General features: G+C 34.5%; 1 protein-coding gene across 1 annotated transcript; it reads left to right on the top strand.

Moving 5' to 3' along the window:
- Positions 1-7,903: 7,903 nt before the first annotated feature.
- On the top strand, positions 7,904-9,550 carry LOC122294961 (very-long-chain 3-oxoacyl-CoA reductase 1-like). The gene is made up of 3 exons (XM_043103950.1): positions 7,904-8,548; positions 8,728-8,797; positions 8,995-9,550. Exons 1-3 carry the CDS (start codon positions 7,908-7,910, stop codon positions 9,262-9,264), a joined length of 981 nt encoding a protein of 326 aa, XP_042959884.1. The 5' UTR covers positions 7,904-7,907; the 3' UTR covers positions 9,265-9,550.
- The last annotated feature ends 6,508 nt before the right edge of the window (positions 9,551-16,058 follow it).

Raw genomic sequence — 16,058 nt, 5'->3', positions numbered from 1 at the left:
AATTACATTTATTAATAAATTTCTTATCAAAAAAACAAATTGATAGTTTCAAACACCATCAAGGTCAAGCAACAATCTCAAAACTCACACACGAAAGCTATATCTCGAGGGTTGGAGCACTCTCAGAAAGGCGATGAGAATCAACAATCAAACATGCAATAAAGGTATAGTACATAGCACCAAAAACACAGAGGCAAGCACACAAGTCTTCAAACCATTGATATGCATCTTCAAGCTCAGTCCAAGTAGAGTCAGTTGTTACCCCCATGTGGTGGGGGAAATTTCTAGATGCATGCTAGTGCTTCGATCTTCTTCTCCAAAGCTGGTGCATCGTGAATAGTAGAGGAGGTGAATAGTGTGGAGAGGAGTGACCAAAACATAGAGAAAGGAAGGAAAACCAAATAAGAGCAGCAGTGACAGGATGGAGAGAGAAAGAGTAAAAGGAAAGGAAATGGTGAGGAGAGTTGAATAGCATAGAGGAGAGGGGGGTGGCAATGTGGTGTGATGGTGTGGTTAGGAGGGAATGAGAGAAGTAGACAAAGGGAGGGAGGAGAGATGGTCGGAGAAGCATACTGGTGTGGACCTATGGTTGGTGACGAGGAGACGATAGGACACTAACGGTGGAAGGCAAGCTGGAGTGGCATAGGGGCAACAAAAGTTCAGAGGGAGAGAGATAGAGAGACTATTGGCAGAACCAAGTTGAGGGTAGAAGGGGCCATGTCCCCCAACCTAAAAAAGAAACTAATCGTTATTGTTTAAATTCAAATAAAATTTGATAAAAAATAATTTTGATCCTAAAAAATTTAAAAACTTCTTAAAATCTTTTAAAAATATGAAAATTATCTTCTAATCCAATCTAAAATCATTAATTCTTCTTAAAAGTATGAAAATAATATTTTGTATATTTTATTGAAGTAATGCTACATACAATTATGGGTTGTTCAAGCGTCATGCATTCATTTTAAAAAAGAATAGATTCTACTATTAAAAAATTAATTTTTTTTATTTAGGTCCCATATTTACTCTTTTTTTTTAAAAAACAAGTGTGCGGCGTTTGCACACTCATAACTACAAATATCATTTTTTTTCCTTAAAATTCATAATTTTTGGATCCAAAATATAAAAATGAGTATAAATACCTAAAAAGAAAAACCAAAAATATACAACAGAAAATTTAAAAAATTAAAAATATGAGTTAAGAAATATACAATCCAAAAAATATTTCCTATAAATTGAAGGAATAAATTATGTCTATTATGTATTTTCTTATAATTATAAATAACAATATATATAGACATAGGCATGTATGCAAGCATGTCATTGCATAGATCAGTATGGTCCCTTAAAACAGAATTTTTGGTTCCTCCATTGAGAAGGGGACAGAGGGAGGGAGGGAGAGAGTAGTCGAGAGAGAGACAGGAGATTGGACCCTCAAATGCACGCTTGGGCTTGGGTTAAAACACCCTTGGGCCTTAGTGGAGCTAGTCGAGTGATAAAAACAATTTTATACCAATTATGTGACGTCTCCAACTCTTACGTACGGAAACATGGGAATCAAGGCGTCGGAATGATGACATACAGCTCACACATCCCATCGCTAAGTGTTGAGTGTGTATACATGCAATACGTGTACAACAAAATAATGCAGCGGATAATAAAAGTCAGTCGACTAAGTACCAGACTTTGTTTAAAAGATAGACTCACTTAAACACAAGTGTATCAAAATATTACAAATTTCCAGTAACATCATAAAATCAAAATACATAATTTAAAGGCAAGGAAATAATTTCCAAATAATGCAAGCAAAAATCCAATCAGATATCCGGTAGAGCCGCTTCCTCAGGCTCAGCCTCCTCATCATCTACATCAAAATATACGGTACCAAAGACGGTACTAATCCAAGCAACTCACAAGATGAAAATATATTAAAGTCACAACCATATACATGAACGTTCATATGCATGAGATCCTAAAATAAACATTTTCTAAAAATAATCATTTTCCAATGCATGCCAAAAATCTCATTTTTGGCACACAATATTTCCTTTAAAACATTTTCTTGCCACTATCCCAGATAATGGCCCAAAAATCCAATCTCATAATTTTCTCAACAAATGACCCAATAACCAACTATCAGAGCACTGTAGGTGGAAATCATAGGCGAGACTCTACCACCATTTCTGATTACCACCATCCCTACGCATGCACTGTAGACGGGAATCACAAGCGGAACTCTACCACCGTCCCTGTTTACCACCATCTTTACAACTCTGTCTATAGGCAAGAATCGCAGGCAGGACTCTACTACCATCTCTACGTGTACACCGTAGGCAAGAATCACAGGCGGGACTCTACTATCGTCTCTGCTTACCACCATCCCTATAGTGACTCTCTATCAAACCGTTCAATCAGTTCATTTCAAACACATCTAAAATCCTTTCTCATATAAAAACTCAATTTCCAAATATGCACATGAACATATATGCAATTACATGAAAACCCAGTTTTCCTTTTCCAACACATGTACATACATGCACCATGCAATGAAAATGACAAGACAAATTATCCAATGAACCCAGCATCATCCAAACATAAATAACTCCATCCTCAAATCCATCCGATTCCCGAATCCTTTGACTTAGTCTGGCACAACCAACCAAATCACAATGTATTGTTAAAGCAAAAATGTATTTAAATTTTAAAAGAAGTTTAGAAAATACTTACAGAGCTATAAAATATTTTTTGAATGATCATGGAGGAGCAAAAAGCGGCGACAAGGCAACGTAACAGTGCAAATTGCACTAAGGCTATGGGTCTCAAAATACCCACTTTTGAATGGGGACAAACTAAGACTTGAAATTGTTAGGGAATGGCTTAGAGGTATTGGTGAAACTAGTGGAAGTGGTGGTTGATCGTGGGTGACAGCGAAAATGGCAGTGGAAGTCAAAAATGGCCCAATTGGATTTTAGCTCATGGTGGTTGCTTCGGCGATGAATCGGAACTGGAAATGGTTGGGTTAGGTCGACAAGAGGCCGGTGATGAATTGGTAAAGAAATGGTGGCTGGAGGTAGAGCGACGACGGTGCTAAAGCAAATGGACGACGTGGTTTGGAGGGGCTCATGGTGGCTAACGGCGGTACAGTTGGGGCTGAAAATAAAGGAAAATGTTCACCGGCCAGAGGGGAAGCAAGTGGGGTGGGCGGTGAGGCACACGGTGGTGAACTGTGGCGAGTTGGTTTGGACAAAGGAAACAGCATGGAGAGGGAGAGAGGGACGTCCCGCGCATGAGAGAGAAGTAGGGAAGAAAAGAAAGAAGAGAAAGAAGAAAAAGATGAAAGAAAAAGAATAAAAAAAGAAAAAGAAAAAAATGGGAATGCAAGAAATGAGGTCCAACCCTGACAACTTGGGTCACGAAACTAATCCAACGAAAATTATTTTCAAAACAATAAGTTAAATAAAATAATTCAAACGCAGTGATTAAAAAATAAAATAATAAAATCTAAAAACACAATAATTTTAAAGTCCAAAAATAAAGTAATTTAAATTAAAAATCAATTTAAATACAAAAAAATAATAAATAACAAGAAAGCATATTAAAATAATTTCACAACTTAAAAATCATAAAATAATACGGAAAAAATTACCTTTAATTTAAAACAAAGAAACCACTAATTATAATAATTTTTTAAAAAATCATTCAATAAAAATACACGTAGAAAGAGGATATCACAAATCAATCAAAAGCTGTGACACCCCCAACTCTCACGTACGGACACGTAGAAATCGAGAATTCGAGATGATGACAACATGAGTCACACATCCCATCGCCAAGTGCCAAGTGTGTGTATATGCAATACGTGCACAATAAAAAATAATGTAGCGGTAATAAAAGTCTTACAACTAAGTATCAGATTTTTGTTTGAATACAAACTTGCTTAAAACACATGTAAAAAATATTCCAAGTTTCAACATTGTTTCAAATCCATATTACATAACATAAAAGTAAGTGAAATAATTTTTAGAAGTAAAACAACTCCAAATCAATAGTTTGGCGAAGCTGCCTCCTCAGACTTAGTCTCCTCATCCTTAACCTCTACATCAAAATCTACGGTACTAAAAATGATGCTGCAGGTAAGTAATAATCAAAACATCACAAGATAAAAAGATATTACACTCAACAATATGCATGGAAAGATGCCATATGTATGTGTCCCAAAACTCACATTTTTCCACGCACGCCAAAAATCTCATTTTTAGCCCACAATAAATTCCTTTAAAACAATTCCTCGCCATTATCCCAGATAATGGCCCAAATCAAGAAAGCCACTATTTTTCCAGAAAATGGTTCATAAAGTCTACATATAAAACCTCGTCATTTTCCCAGAAAATGGCCCGCAAATATCCTTTAATCAAACTCGTCATTTTCCTAGAAAATGACCCATATCCAAAATCCAAAACCAATTTTCAATTATTGCATGCATCATGATCTCCCCTAGGGATCATCTGCACGCCTTGGCTCTTATGCCACATCGCAGGTAACGACTACGCATGTGACATCTACACAAGTGATACCTAGCTCCGCGCCCAGTGCGTATTATGACTAGGCATCCTCTAGTCGCCGCCAGCCGAGAAACCACGGAGTCGACACGACAGCATTATCGTATCGTGCGATCTGGTCATCACACAGCAACAACCCATGGGATGTCACTTAGTATTAGCCACTCCTAAATAACCAGAGGAGCTCCACCGAAATAATATGTCATCCCAGCTTGGGGTCATGATATGCAAGCACCCAAAAATCCATTTAACTCGTGAAAACCAAGTTTTCAATATTTCATACATGAACATGCATGCACCATACAATACAAATGGCAAGACACAAATTATCCAACAAATCTCAACATCAACAACAAACAAACAACTCCGTCCTCAAATCCATCCAACCCCCGACTCCTCAGACTTAGTCCGAAATAACCAACCAGTCACAATTTATCGTAAAAGTAATAATATATTTAAATCTAAAATGAAATTTGAAAAATACTTACAGCTCTTTATAATAATTTTTGAAAGATCAACAAGCTAAAAAGGAGAAGAAAAAGTAACGTAACAATGTAAAAATACTGTGGCCGTGGATTGTAAAATATTAACTTTTGAATGGGGACGAACCAAGGCTTGGGATTGATAGGGAATGACTTAAAGGTATTTATGAAACTAGTGGAAGTGAGGGTTGGTCGTGGGTGGCAGCGAAAACGACGGTGGAAGGCCAAAAATTTCAAAACGGAAAGTCAGATCATGGGGGCTACTTCGGCAATGGATCGGAGCTGGAAATGGGTGGTTTAGGTCGGCAAGAGATCGATGATGAAATGATGAAGAGATGGTGGTCAGAGGTAGAACGACGATAGGGTTGGAGTAAGATGATGTCGCAGCTTGAAGGAGCTCGTGGTGGTTAACAGCTACTCGGATAGGAGTGAAATTTGGTGAGGATGATCATCGGCTGAAGGGGAAATGGGGTGGGTGGTGCAGGTCACGGCGGTGGGGAGCGGCAGTTCTGGGCAGATGAAGAAAACGCCAGAAAGGAGAGGGAAGAGTGTCGCTTGGGAGAGTGGAGACTGGGGGAAAAAGTAGAGAAAAAATAAAGAAAAAGAGAAAAGGAATAGGAAGGACAAAAAGAAAAAGAAAAAGAGAGAAAGAAAAGATGGGGAAAAGAAATGAGGTACAGTCCTCACCTCTGAGATCCAGAAATTGATCCAACGAAAACAACTTTAAAAGCTATAAATTGAATAAAATAATCTAAATACAAACTCTAGCTAAAATATAATAAATAACTAGTAAAAACTAACAACAAAATTTTAAATCTAAAAATAAACTAAATTAAATTAAGTAGCAATTTAAATACAAAATAATAATTAATATTAAGAAAGTACCTCAAAATAAATTTTACAACTAAATGAATCCAATTAAAGTGAATTTTAAAATGACGAATTAAATGAAATAATTTAAACACAACGACTTATAAAATAAATATTAGAATTCAACAATAAACTATGTTAAAATAAAGAGCATAATAAAATAAATAAAGCCTAAATAAAAACACTACAATTCAATATTAATAACATAAAATAGTTAAAGCCCAACAATAAAATAATTCAAGCTAGACAGTAATTTAAATGCGAAGTAATTATTAATATCAAGAAAACACATTATTTAAATCTCACAACTTAAAAATCATAAAACAATATAATGAAAAATACGTTTAATTTAAAATAAAAGAACTACTAATTATAATTATTTTAAATAAGGATTCAATAAAATACACATAAAAATAGGATATCACAAAAGCTACCACATAGGTCTTTCCATAATTTTTTTTTTTCACCCTCGCACAGATGATAAACACAATTTCTTTAAATCCTTCCCCACCCACGTGACCATCTCTCTCTCTCTCCAATACGATTTGGTTCGAGATTTGTGGGGCTTTTGGTGAAAATTTGTGACTTCATCTTCCTCAAACATGAACTTTTCTCTGCAGCCGCAAAAATAAAGCATAAGATCAAACTAAGGCTTGGTGATTTGCTAACATTTTCAGATCATCGTCAGTGCAGAAATAAACCACGGGAGAAGTGATGGATCACCTTCATTAATCCCTACTTTCTCCCAACAGATATTCAAATAACGTAAAGCCTTCCGATACTTTCTAAGAGCCATCTTAAAGTCTTATTTTTGTACATGAGAATTATTAGTACATTGGAAATGCAGGAGATATATGTAATCCAAAAGAAATAAGAGAAAATGAAGTTGTGAAACAGAGCTAACAATAACTGGTTTATCAAATTTCCTTCCCTCTCTGAGGATTTATATTTCAACCAAAGGTAAGCTGGATTCGAATTAAAAGAAATTCGTGGGAGAAGCCAAGAATTGATTTGGGGGAGAAGGGATATGGGGGAGGAAGAGAAAAGAGATAGCTTTACTTAGATGCAATCCCATTCTAATTTCTATAAGTCGCACACGTGTTTGTATATCATTGGTTGGTGTAAAAAGAAACATTACACCCGACTGACCGTAAGGTTTTCCCTTATCTCAAATATAGTGTGGAGATTCAATATTATTAAATATTGGTCCCCTTCCTCTCCAAATATTCCCAGCATTAACTCATACCCAGCTTTCAAAATATGACTTATACTGACAAGATGTGACAAATTAAGCTATTGATTGTATCTTTGGTTGTCGGTATGCCATCGGTACCAACTCCCAAGCTTTGTTATGGTCATTTTTTAATTTAATATGGTATATTTACTAACTCTGAAAAAAAAAATTAAAAACGTATTGACATCAACAACAAAATCTAAATAAATTATAATAAACGATGTTACTCATCATCTGATATAATTTTGAGTAGCCATAAAGAAAGAGAGAAGATAAATATAAATAAATATTATAGTATTAATTATTTATACAAAAGTTCAATAAATAATAACGAGCATTGTTATTTTGTATATTTTATTTATTTATCAATTATTTAATATCACATCTCACACCAAGAGATTATATTGAGAGTAATAATTAAAAGAAAGATAAATAAAAATAATAATACAAAAAATAATAAATTTATTAGTTGTATACAATTATTTTACTACTCTATTTAAAATGAGATATTTAAATAAAAATAAAATTTTTTAATAAAATATTATAATTATATTGATTGATTTAAAATAAATTATAAAATAATTGGAAAAGAGTTGTGAAGGCAAGTGGTCCTCGTTCACTCGAGCGGCGCCTAGTACCTAACTTGCCTACGCCAAATCCAAAATTCCTGGCTACCTTTCGAAAACGCTACCAACGTGGGAACCAGGCAAAACTTGCCATCATATTCACTTCACTCCTCCTGCACTTTATAAAGACACCTTCTCTATGATCTTCAGTCGGTCAGCAATGGAGTTTCAAGATTTCATCCTTATAGCTGCATGTTCTTTAGGCTTCATCTCTCTCTGCAAAACCTTCATCCGATTTGTGAAATGGGCCTGGGTTTCGTTCTTCAGACCTGCAAAAAATCTCAACGAGTATGGCTCTTGGGCTCTCGTAACTGGCTCCACCGATGGAATCGGCAAAGCCCTTGCCTTTGAGTTAGCTTCGGAGGGCATTAATCTAGTCTTAGTTGGTCGCAACCCTTCAAAACTTGAAGCTACGTCGAACGAAATACAGGAAAAGTTCGCCGGAAAAGTAGACGTAAAAGGTATTGTTATAGACTTCGCGAAATTAAGTGGAAAAGAGATATCAAACATGGTGGAGGAAGGGATTAAAGGGTTAGATGTTGGAATTTTGATAAATAATGCTGGGATGGGATCTCCTTATCCGATGTTTCTTCATGAGGTTGAATCTGAGGTTTTGGAGAGCCTAGTAAGGGTGAATATGGATGCTGCAACTTGGGTGACGAGAGCTGTGCTTCCGGGCATGCTACAGAAGAAGAAAGGAGCCATTGTAAACATTGGTTCTGGTTCCTCCATGGCCGTTCCTGCTTTCCCTTTAGGCACTGTTTATGCTTCAACAAAAGCGTAAGTTTTTTCTGGTTATTAATATACGTCATTTTCTGATCTTTTAATCTGGTCTTCTGCACCATCGTTCCTTCTTTGTTCAGCCTTTCTAAATAAAGAAACTGTTGGCTGTAAGATGTTTAACCTCTTTTTGGTTTGTTTGGCTGAGAGGTTTCTTAATGATCTCGACCTTGTCGCAGGTATCTGGCGATGTTCTCGAGATGCATTAGTTTGGAATACGAGCAACACGGAATAGATGTTCAGTGCCAGGTTCTATATATATTCCTAATTTCCTAATTTTCTTTTTACAAATTATTATAAAAACAGCTGTAAAAGATTTTATAACTTATTATAAATTGATCGTGAATGATATGAATGAGACGGACCGAGACATGTGCAAAAGCTATCCTAATAATAACATATAAGTACCGTTGCATGATCTTAATTATGAGCATGCATGCATGCAGGTTCCACTATATGTGGCAACAAAGATGATAAGAGGTTTCAAAACAGCTTCTCTATTCACTCCCTCACCGGAAATGTACAGCAAAGCAAGTATCCGATGCATCGGTTATGAACATATCTGCACACCCTACTGGTTGCATTCTGTGCAGTGGTTTTTAATACAAAGGTTGCCAGTTGCATTTTTAAATTGGTACATGTTTCGGTTCTTCCTTAAAATAAGCAAAAGAAGAATGGAGAGTTATAAATACGAGGTTTCGAGTGTGAACCGCTGAAAACATTCTATGCATTAATAATGGAGTTGTTGTTTGATGATAAGGCCGAATACAGCACTGTATTATATATAGCAAAATCTGGATTTTGGAAATGTGCATGTAGCTAGGGAAACTGCATTATGTTGGGGGAGACATTTCAGAGTATTTTATCTAAATGCATGCCAAGAGAATAGAATGGAGATGATTCGATGAGGTAAATTCTAAGAGTGCTCTTTCAAACATGGATGTACGTGCATGTGTATTAAGAGGGATCCGAAGCAAAAATAAAATTCATGAAGTACTCTAATCAGTGATCTCAAGCTTTTAATTATTTAATTATTATTTCAATATTATATGTAATTATGGATTTATTAAATGTAAATAAATCAAATTCAACAAATATTGGATGGTCAATTAGTTCTATTAGAGCAGGTTTGAGGCTTCATATGAGATACAAAATTCTCATCTAATCTCATATTTTCATCTCATTCCAACTTATTTTCAAACATAATTCAAATACAAAATTTTCCAAATTTTCAGATAAAAAATAAAAAATAATTTCAACTTTTTCAAATCTCCAAGCAAAAATAATATTATAAAACTTATTATAACAATATTTTAATTTTGTAATATTTTTATTCAATTTTTTCTCTCTCATTTCCCAAAACTCAAAAAATACTCAACTCAAATTATATCACTACTATTCACAAACTATCTTACTACTATTCACAAAATTCTCATTTCATCTCACTCCCCAAAACCCCCCCCCCCCTTAATTTTTATTTTAATTTTGACACCAGTTGAGATATAGCTAATTAATTATCATTGAGATATATATGTTTTATATTCACAGATAACTTGTTTATTCTTTTAGTGAGTTCGAACATGTTCAAGAATTAATTATTAATAAATTAGGTTATATATTTTGATGAAAAACTTTGGGTTTCTATATACGTTTATCTTTATATAGTTTAGCAATACATGTATAAGTTATTGAATTTATAAGAATTCAAATAATACATGCATATTTTATTAATTAAGAATGTGATTTCCTTTTATCTTTTATAATAATAATAATTAAGATATCTTTTTAGAAAGTTAAAATTAATACCATAAAAAATTATACATAAAGTTATTTACAAGACATGTCACTTAACTTGAATTATTAGAACATTAATCCCAACAAATTGCACACAAAAATATAGTACTTCTTTTAAATCTTTAAAAGATAAGCACAGTTTGCACTTATCTCAAATATACATTCTAACTGATCAAATTATCAAAATTGTCTCCCATCACTTAGTTTCTTTTATTCATCTTAAAAGTTAGCTGAGTTGGACCATTGTGCAATGTATAATTCTTTTTATAATTGGAGGTGCGAATTGCAAAATTAACTCTAGATAGTTGTGCAATGCATACTATTTCCAAGTTCTGGTCGTTCACAAAAATAATGTCATTATCTACAATGAAAAATGTATCACTTACGTTTATAAGAAACATAAAGGTCACGAGTATAACTACCTATCTACTACCTTTAATTTCTCGTAACTATGGTAGTTTTTTCAATTTGAAAATCTAGAGGTGCTGTAAATGATAAATAGGAAATGAAGAATATTTTTGTATTTCTCTATAAATGCTTTGTTACGGATGCAGTAAGATACAACATATAATAGGCCTTACATGCATTGATACAATATGGAAATATGGAAACTATCAATGCATGGGATTTGATATTGCACCTAAAGTCTAGCAGTTGATCAAACGGATGTGGTCCAAAAAGGCAAGAGTTGGAGATCATGCAATCTAGAAAATTATGCAAGTAAACTTTCCCCCTTTTGCACTTCCCTTCAAGTTGGAGTGTGGATATCAAGAACACTAACTTTCTTAACAAGATTTTGAAAGCAACACTTAACAAGGGCTTCGTAAATATCTTGTGGTAATCAAGGCAGATTGAATCTACTTACGAATCAAATGGTAATGTAACTCTATATGTTTAGTTTGCTCATGAAAGACTGGGTTCATTGTAATATGCACGGTTGCTTGATTGTCACAATAGAGGGCTACTGGTTTTGAGATAAAAATTTGCAAATCTTTCAAGAGATAGTGCAACCAAGTGACTTCGTAGATGACAGCAGTCATAGCTCGATAGACTGCCTCATATGATGATCAAGACACATTTGTATGCTTCTTGGTCTAAGAAATGAGGAAATTTTCAAGATATATACAATAGCCAATGACAGATCTCCTTATGGTGGGGCAATCTACCCAATCTGAGTCACATTATACCCTGAATCCTCAAATTGTTCTACAAAGAAAATGACTTGCATTGTCCAATAATCCCTTTAGATAGCGTAAAACACGCAATGCTACATTAAGGTGTGGTTTACGTGGTTGATGCATAAATTGACTAAGAATGTGAATTGAATAGGCCGCTATGTCTAATCGCATAATGGTAAGATAAATTAGGTGACCTACTATTCTTCTAAACATGATGGGCCATGTCAAGCATCACCATCGATGGGAGTAAGTCTCAAGTGTTGCTTCATAGGCAAGCTAGATGGTTGTGCTCCAAGTAAGCCCATGTCATCAAGTATATCCAAAGTGTACTTGCATTATGAGATGGAGATTCCTTTTCTAGAACATTCAACCTCAATTCCCAAATAATATTTAAAATTACCAAGGTCTTCGATTCTAAACCAATCATCCAAGAACTTGTATCAATAGTTAGTAAATCATTCCCTGCAATGATCATGTCATCAATATAAATGAGTACAGTAGCAAAAAAGACCCACCAAGCTTATGGGTGAAGAATGAGTAATCTGCTTTAGATTGGCAAAAGCCTGCATCTTGTATGGCTAAAGAGAACTTTAAGAACCAATTTTGTGATGCTTGCTAAAGAGATTTGTTCAACCAACACACCAAACTCCCCCTTGTGATTGAGGCTTGATGGTGGTAGCATAGTTCATAAAGGTCCCTATATAAGAAGGCATTTTAAACATCCAGTTGATAAAGAGACCAGTTGTGAGAGGCGATTAGAACCAAGAGACAACAGAGCAAATGCTTCATGATAATCCAAGCCTTCAGTTTGTGTTTAACCTTTACCTACCAAACGAGCCTTGTATCGCTCAATGGAGTCATCATATTTGTACTTAATTTTATACACTCATTTACAACCAATAGGTTTTCTACCCTAATAATTGAGAGCCCATGTATTATTTTACTCAAGAGATTCGATTTTAGAATTGATGGCTTCCTTCCATTTTGGATCCATCACAACTTGGGCAAAGTTATCAGGTTCAACTAAACGAGAAATATGGGAACAAAAGAATAATGAGCTAATGACAATCTATTATATGCAGTGAAGTTAGACAATGAATAACAAGTACCTACTTTTGGAGGCTTTAGTTTTTGAACATTTGTAATCACGAAACCAAATGGAAGGTTGTATTGGTAGCTCTGAAAGGTGAGGAACAAATTCTTCTATTGGATAAGTACTAGTATAAGCATTAGGAGAAATTGACTTGCAAGTGGTTGAAGTTGGTAGATGGGTAGCTACCAACTTAGGAATGTTATTATCAATAGCATAGATAAGGTAGTAGGCTTAATCCATCACATTGAATATTTTGTTCATCTCTTAAAAAGGGGAAAAAAGTCTCCATGGAATGCCACATCCTTACTAGAAAAAAATTGTTTGGTTAATAAGTCATGCAATCTATAGGCTTTTTGACCAAGTGAGTATCCGACAAAAATACAATTACTGGCACCCCAATCAAACTTGTGTGATGGGCTGACATTTGTTAAATAACACAATATCCAAATATACATAAATGATTGTATTTTGGGTGCACTTATAAAGGACTTCATAAGATGATTTTTTCATATAAAAAAGGTGTGGGTAAACGATTGATGAGATATGTAGCTGTGAGAGTACACTCTCCTGGATAATCAAGGAAAGATTAGCTTGAAATCTCAGTGCTCATGCAACTTCTAAAATGTGCGAGTATTTGTGCTCTACTACTCCATTTGGTTAGGGAGTAGAGATGCAAGAATTGTCCATAATAATAAAATAAAATAAAAATAGCACCAAAATGAGCATTTATCTTGTGAGGACCCTAAATATCATAATGGATTAAATCAAAAGGTATGGTACTAGAAATAGAACAAAGACCAAAAGGCAATCTAGTTTGTTTAGCCAAAAGACAAACATCACATTTTTTATTGTAGCTAAATGAAATGTCAGTATAAGACTTAGCTAAGTGATGTAAACTATGGATTGACAAGGGAAGTAGTAAGGTCCACCATGTTGTCTACCTAGTCCAATCATCTTCTTCATTGTCAAGTCCTGCAAAAGACAGAAATCATGGAAGAATGTGATAGAACAATTAAAGGATTGAGTGAGTTTACTATCAGATAACAAGTTAAGATGGAAGGAAGGAACACATATCATATCATCATAAGTCCATGTTTAGAGTGGCAGATCTTATGAAAGTTATGGTGGCTTTTTTTTCATTGGACATTTTTACGCACAAGGATAATGGTTGTTAGTGATTTTGCAAAAATAAAAGTGATGATGCAATGTGATCAGTTGCACCACTATCAATGACCCACTTATTAGAATTACTACGACGTAAATGTGAGGAGAAACAAGTCAATTGACACACCTCTGACATTTCACTTGGAACTATGAATCACTATTATTTAGAAGTGCCAAGATTTGATTGTATTGCTCAACGGTGAAGTTGGGAATCGTGTTTTGAACATTGTGAGTAGATGATTGTTTTTCTCCATCAATTTATAGTTTATTCATTGATTTTATATTTGATTTATGAAATTGGTGACTTGGTGGAAATCCACGTAAAAAGAAACATTTGTCAGTGGTGTGATTATTCATATTGTAGTGGTCACAATGAAGCTACTCCTTTTTGTATGCATGAAGCTTTCCTCGTCCATTCTTATTCTCATTATTGACAATCATTGTCATGTGTTTGTGTTGAAGTCATGTTCCATCGAGCTCCTTTTATTTCTTTTTCTTGAAAAATAAGCAAATAAGCGTTGCTAAGGGATGTGAGAGAATTCATCAAAAGGATTTACCCAAGTATTGTTGAGTAAGAGTCATTCAAGCTCATGAGAAATTGCATTACTTTTTCTCTTTGTTCTTGTTTAGCATGTACCTTTATAGCACCACATGTACAAGTAAGTAGATCATTATAAGAAGCCAATTCATCCCAAAACCTTGTAATAATTCGGTGAAGCAAACAACAACAAAAATCTGGTCTTGTTTAATTAAGGCAATATTTATTTGAATTTGAAATATTCTTGTTGTGTTGCTTTGAGAGAATCATTCCCAAATTTCCTTCCAAATTCTGAACACGGATTTGGCATAGATAACATTATTGGTAAGATCACCATCTAGCTATTTGTAACCCAAGACAATATTATGTGGTTATTTTTTCAAAAAAGATACATTAGTCTCATAAAGCATCTCAACTATTTGTTGTAAATGTCTCATTTAATCTTAGGTATAGCCCAATTGTCACCTCTAGTTGGACACGAAAATGGTGAAATGACATATGTCATGCAAATCAATATGGTCGAGACTTAGGGCTCAACCAATCAATTAGGCATCTTCACTTATTAATTGATTATTGCCTTTTTGCGAACTCTATGATTTATCTCTTTCTCTCTCTGTGGCAAATCGAGAGACTGGGGTATAGGAGCTTTGGGAAGTAGCTTCATCCAAAGTTCCTAAAGTGCTCGAAAACCTGCATATTGGCCTAAATATATTTTTGAAAGTGTATATTCGGTTTGATTTCTCATTGGTGATGCCTTTTGAATCGTACTCTCAATAAACCAAAACTTATTCTTTGCGTTGAGTGTAATACTCATAGCATAACTCCTACTGCCATAGTTTTCTCCATTCAATAGTTTTGAAACCAAAGTCATGCTTGAATGACTCGAGTGATGAACATAATATGAGGGTTTGAATGATCATTTGTTTCTTCTAGCCCCTTTTCTCCATCTGTCATCTGAGTTGCAAGCGAAATAGTCAACAAGATTAGAAATTGGGATTAAGAATGAGAGAACCCGGAACTTGGTTTTGATACCACAAAAAAAGAAAGAAATGAAGAATTCTATAATTCTCTGTTAATTGTACTATTACAAGTGTAAGATATTATTAAGGATAAGAATAACATGTTGCAACCTTCTTAATCAACATATTATGCAGCTAAAGACTTGAGGACTACAATCAATCTATCTACTAAGGACTCTACCTCTTAGCACTGACTCTGAGTAATAAGACAGTATAAAATAATGTAAGTGACTCTTAGTGATAAAGCATTATTTGGATAATGATAAGTATTCAACTAAGTGATAAGTATTCACCTAGTGATAAGTATAGTTAGATAAGTGCTATTACTTTATAGAACTTTACTTGAATTCAAACTTTCTCATTATAAATATACATACTCAGCAACATTATAATATGTATTACAATTAGCATAACTTTCTTTTTTCTTTCATGGTACTAGAGCTTGCCTAGGTTAGCTATCATTTTCAGATCAAATGGCTACCTCTCACACTTCTGCAACAACCTATGTAGCACCCAATGTCACTCAACTCACACCTATCAAGCTAGATGAAAAAAATTATATACCCTAGGTCTCACAATTCCTCCTTGCACATTGCAGCTATGATCTATTAGGAATTGTAGAAGATATTGTGCCCTGCCTAGATCAATATCTCACACTATTAAAGAGTGATACACTTGTCACAATTAAATTTTCTTTTTTAGTTTGGATCAATGCCAGCTTGTC

Source organism: Carya illinoinensis, chromosome 14 (genome assembly GCF_018687715.1).
Source record: "Carya illinoinensis cultivar Pawnee chromosome 14, C.illinoinensisPawnee_v1, whole genome shotgun sequence".
NCBI classification, from domain to species: Eukaryota; Viridiplantae; Streptophyta; class Magnoliopsida; order Fagales; family Juglandaceae; genus Carya; species Carya illinoinensis.
This window is presented reverse-complemented; position numbering and strand designations above follow the sequence as displayed.

Bases quoted from the DNA above. Each gene is read 5' to 3' on its own strand.
- LOC122294961 (XM_043103950.1), top strand. From the start codon at position 7,908: ATGATCTTCAGTCGGTCAGCAATGGAGTTTCAAGATTTCATCCTTATA. The intron at 8,549-8,727 runs GTAAGTTTTTTC...ACCTTGTCGCAG, and splicing joins GTTTATGCTTCAACAAAAGC to GTATCTGGCGATGTTCTCGA. The intron at 8,798-8,994 runs GTTCTATATATA...GCATGCATGCAG, and splicing joins GAATAGATGTTCAGTGCCAG to GTTCCACTATATGTGGCAAC.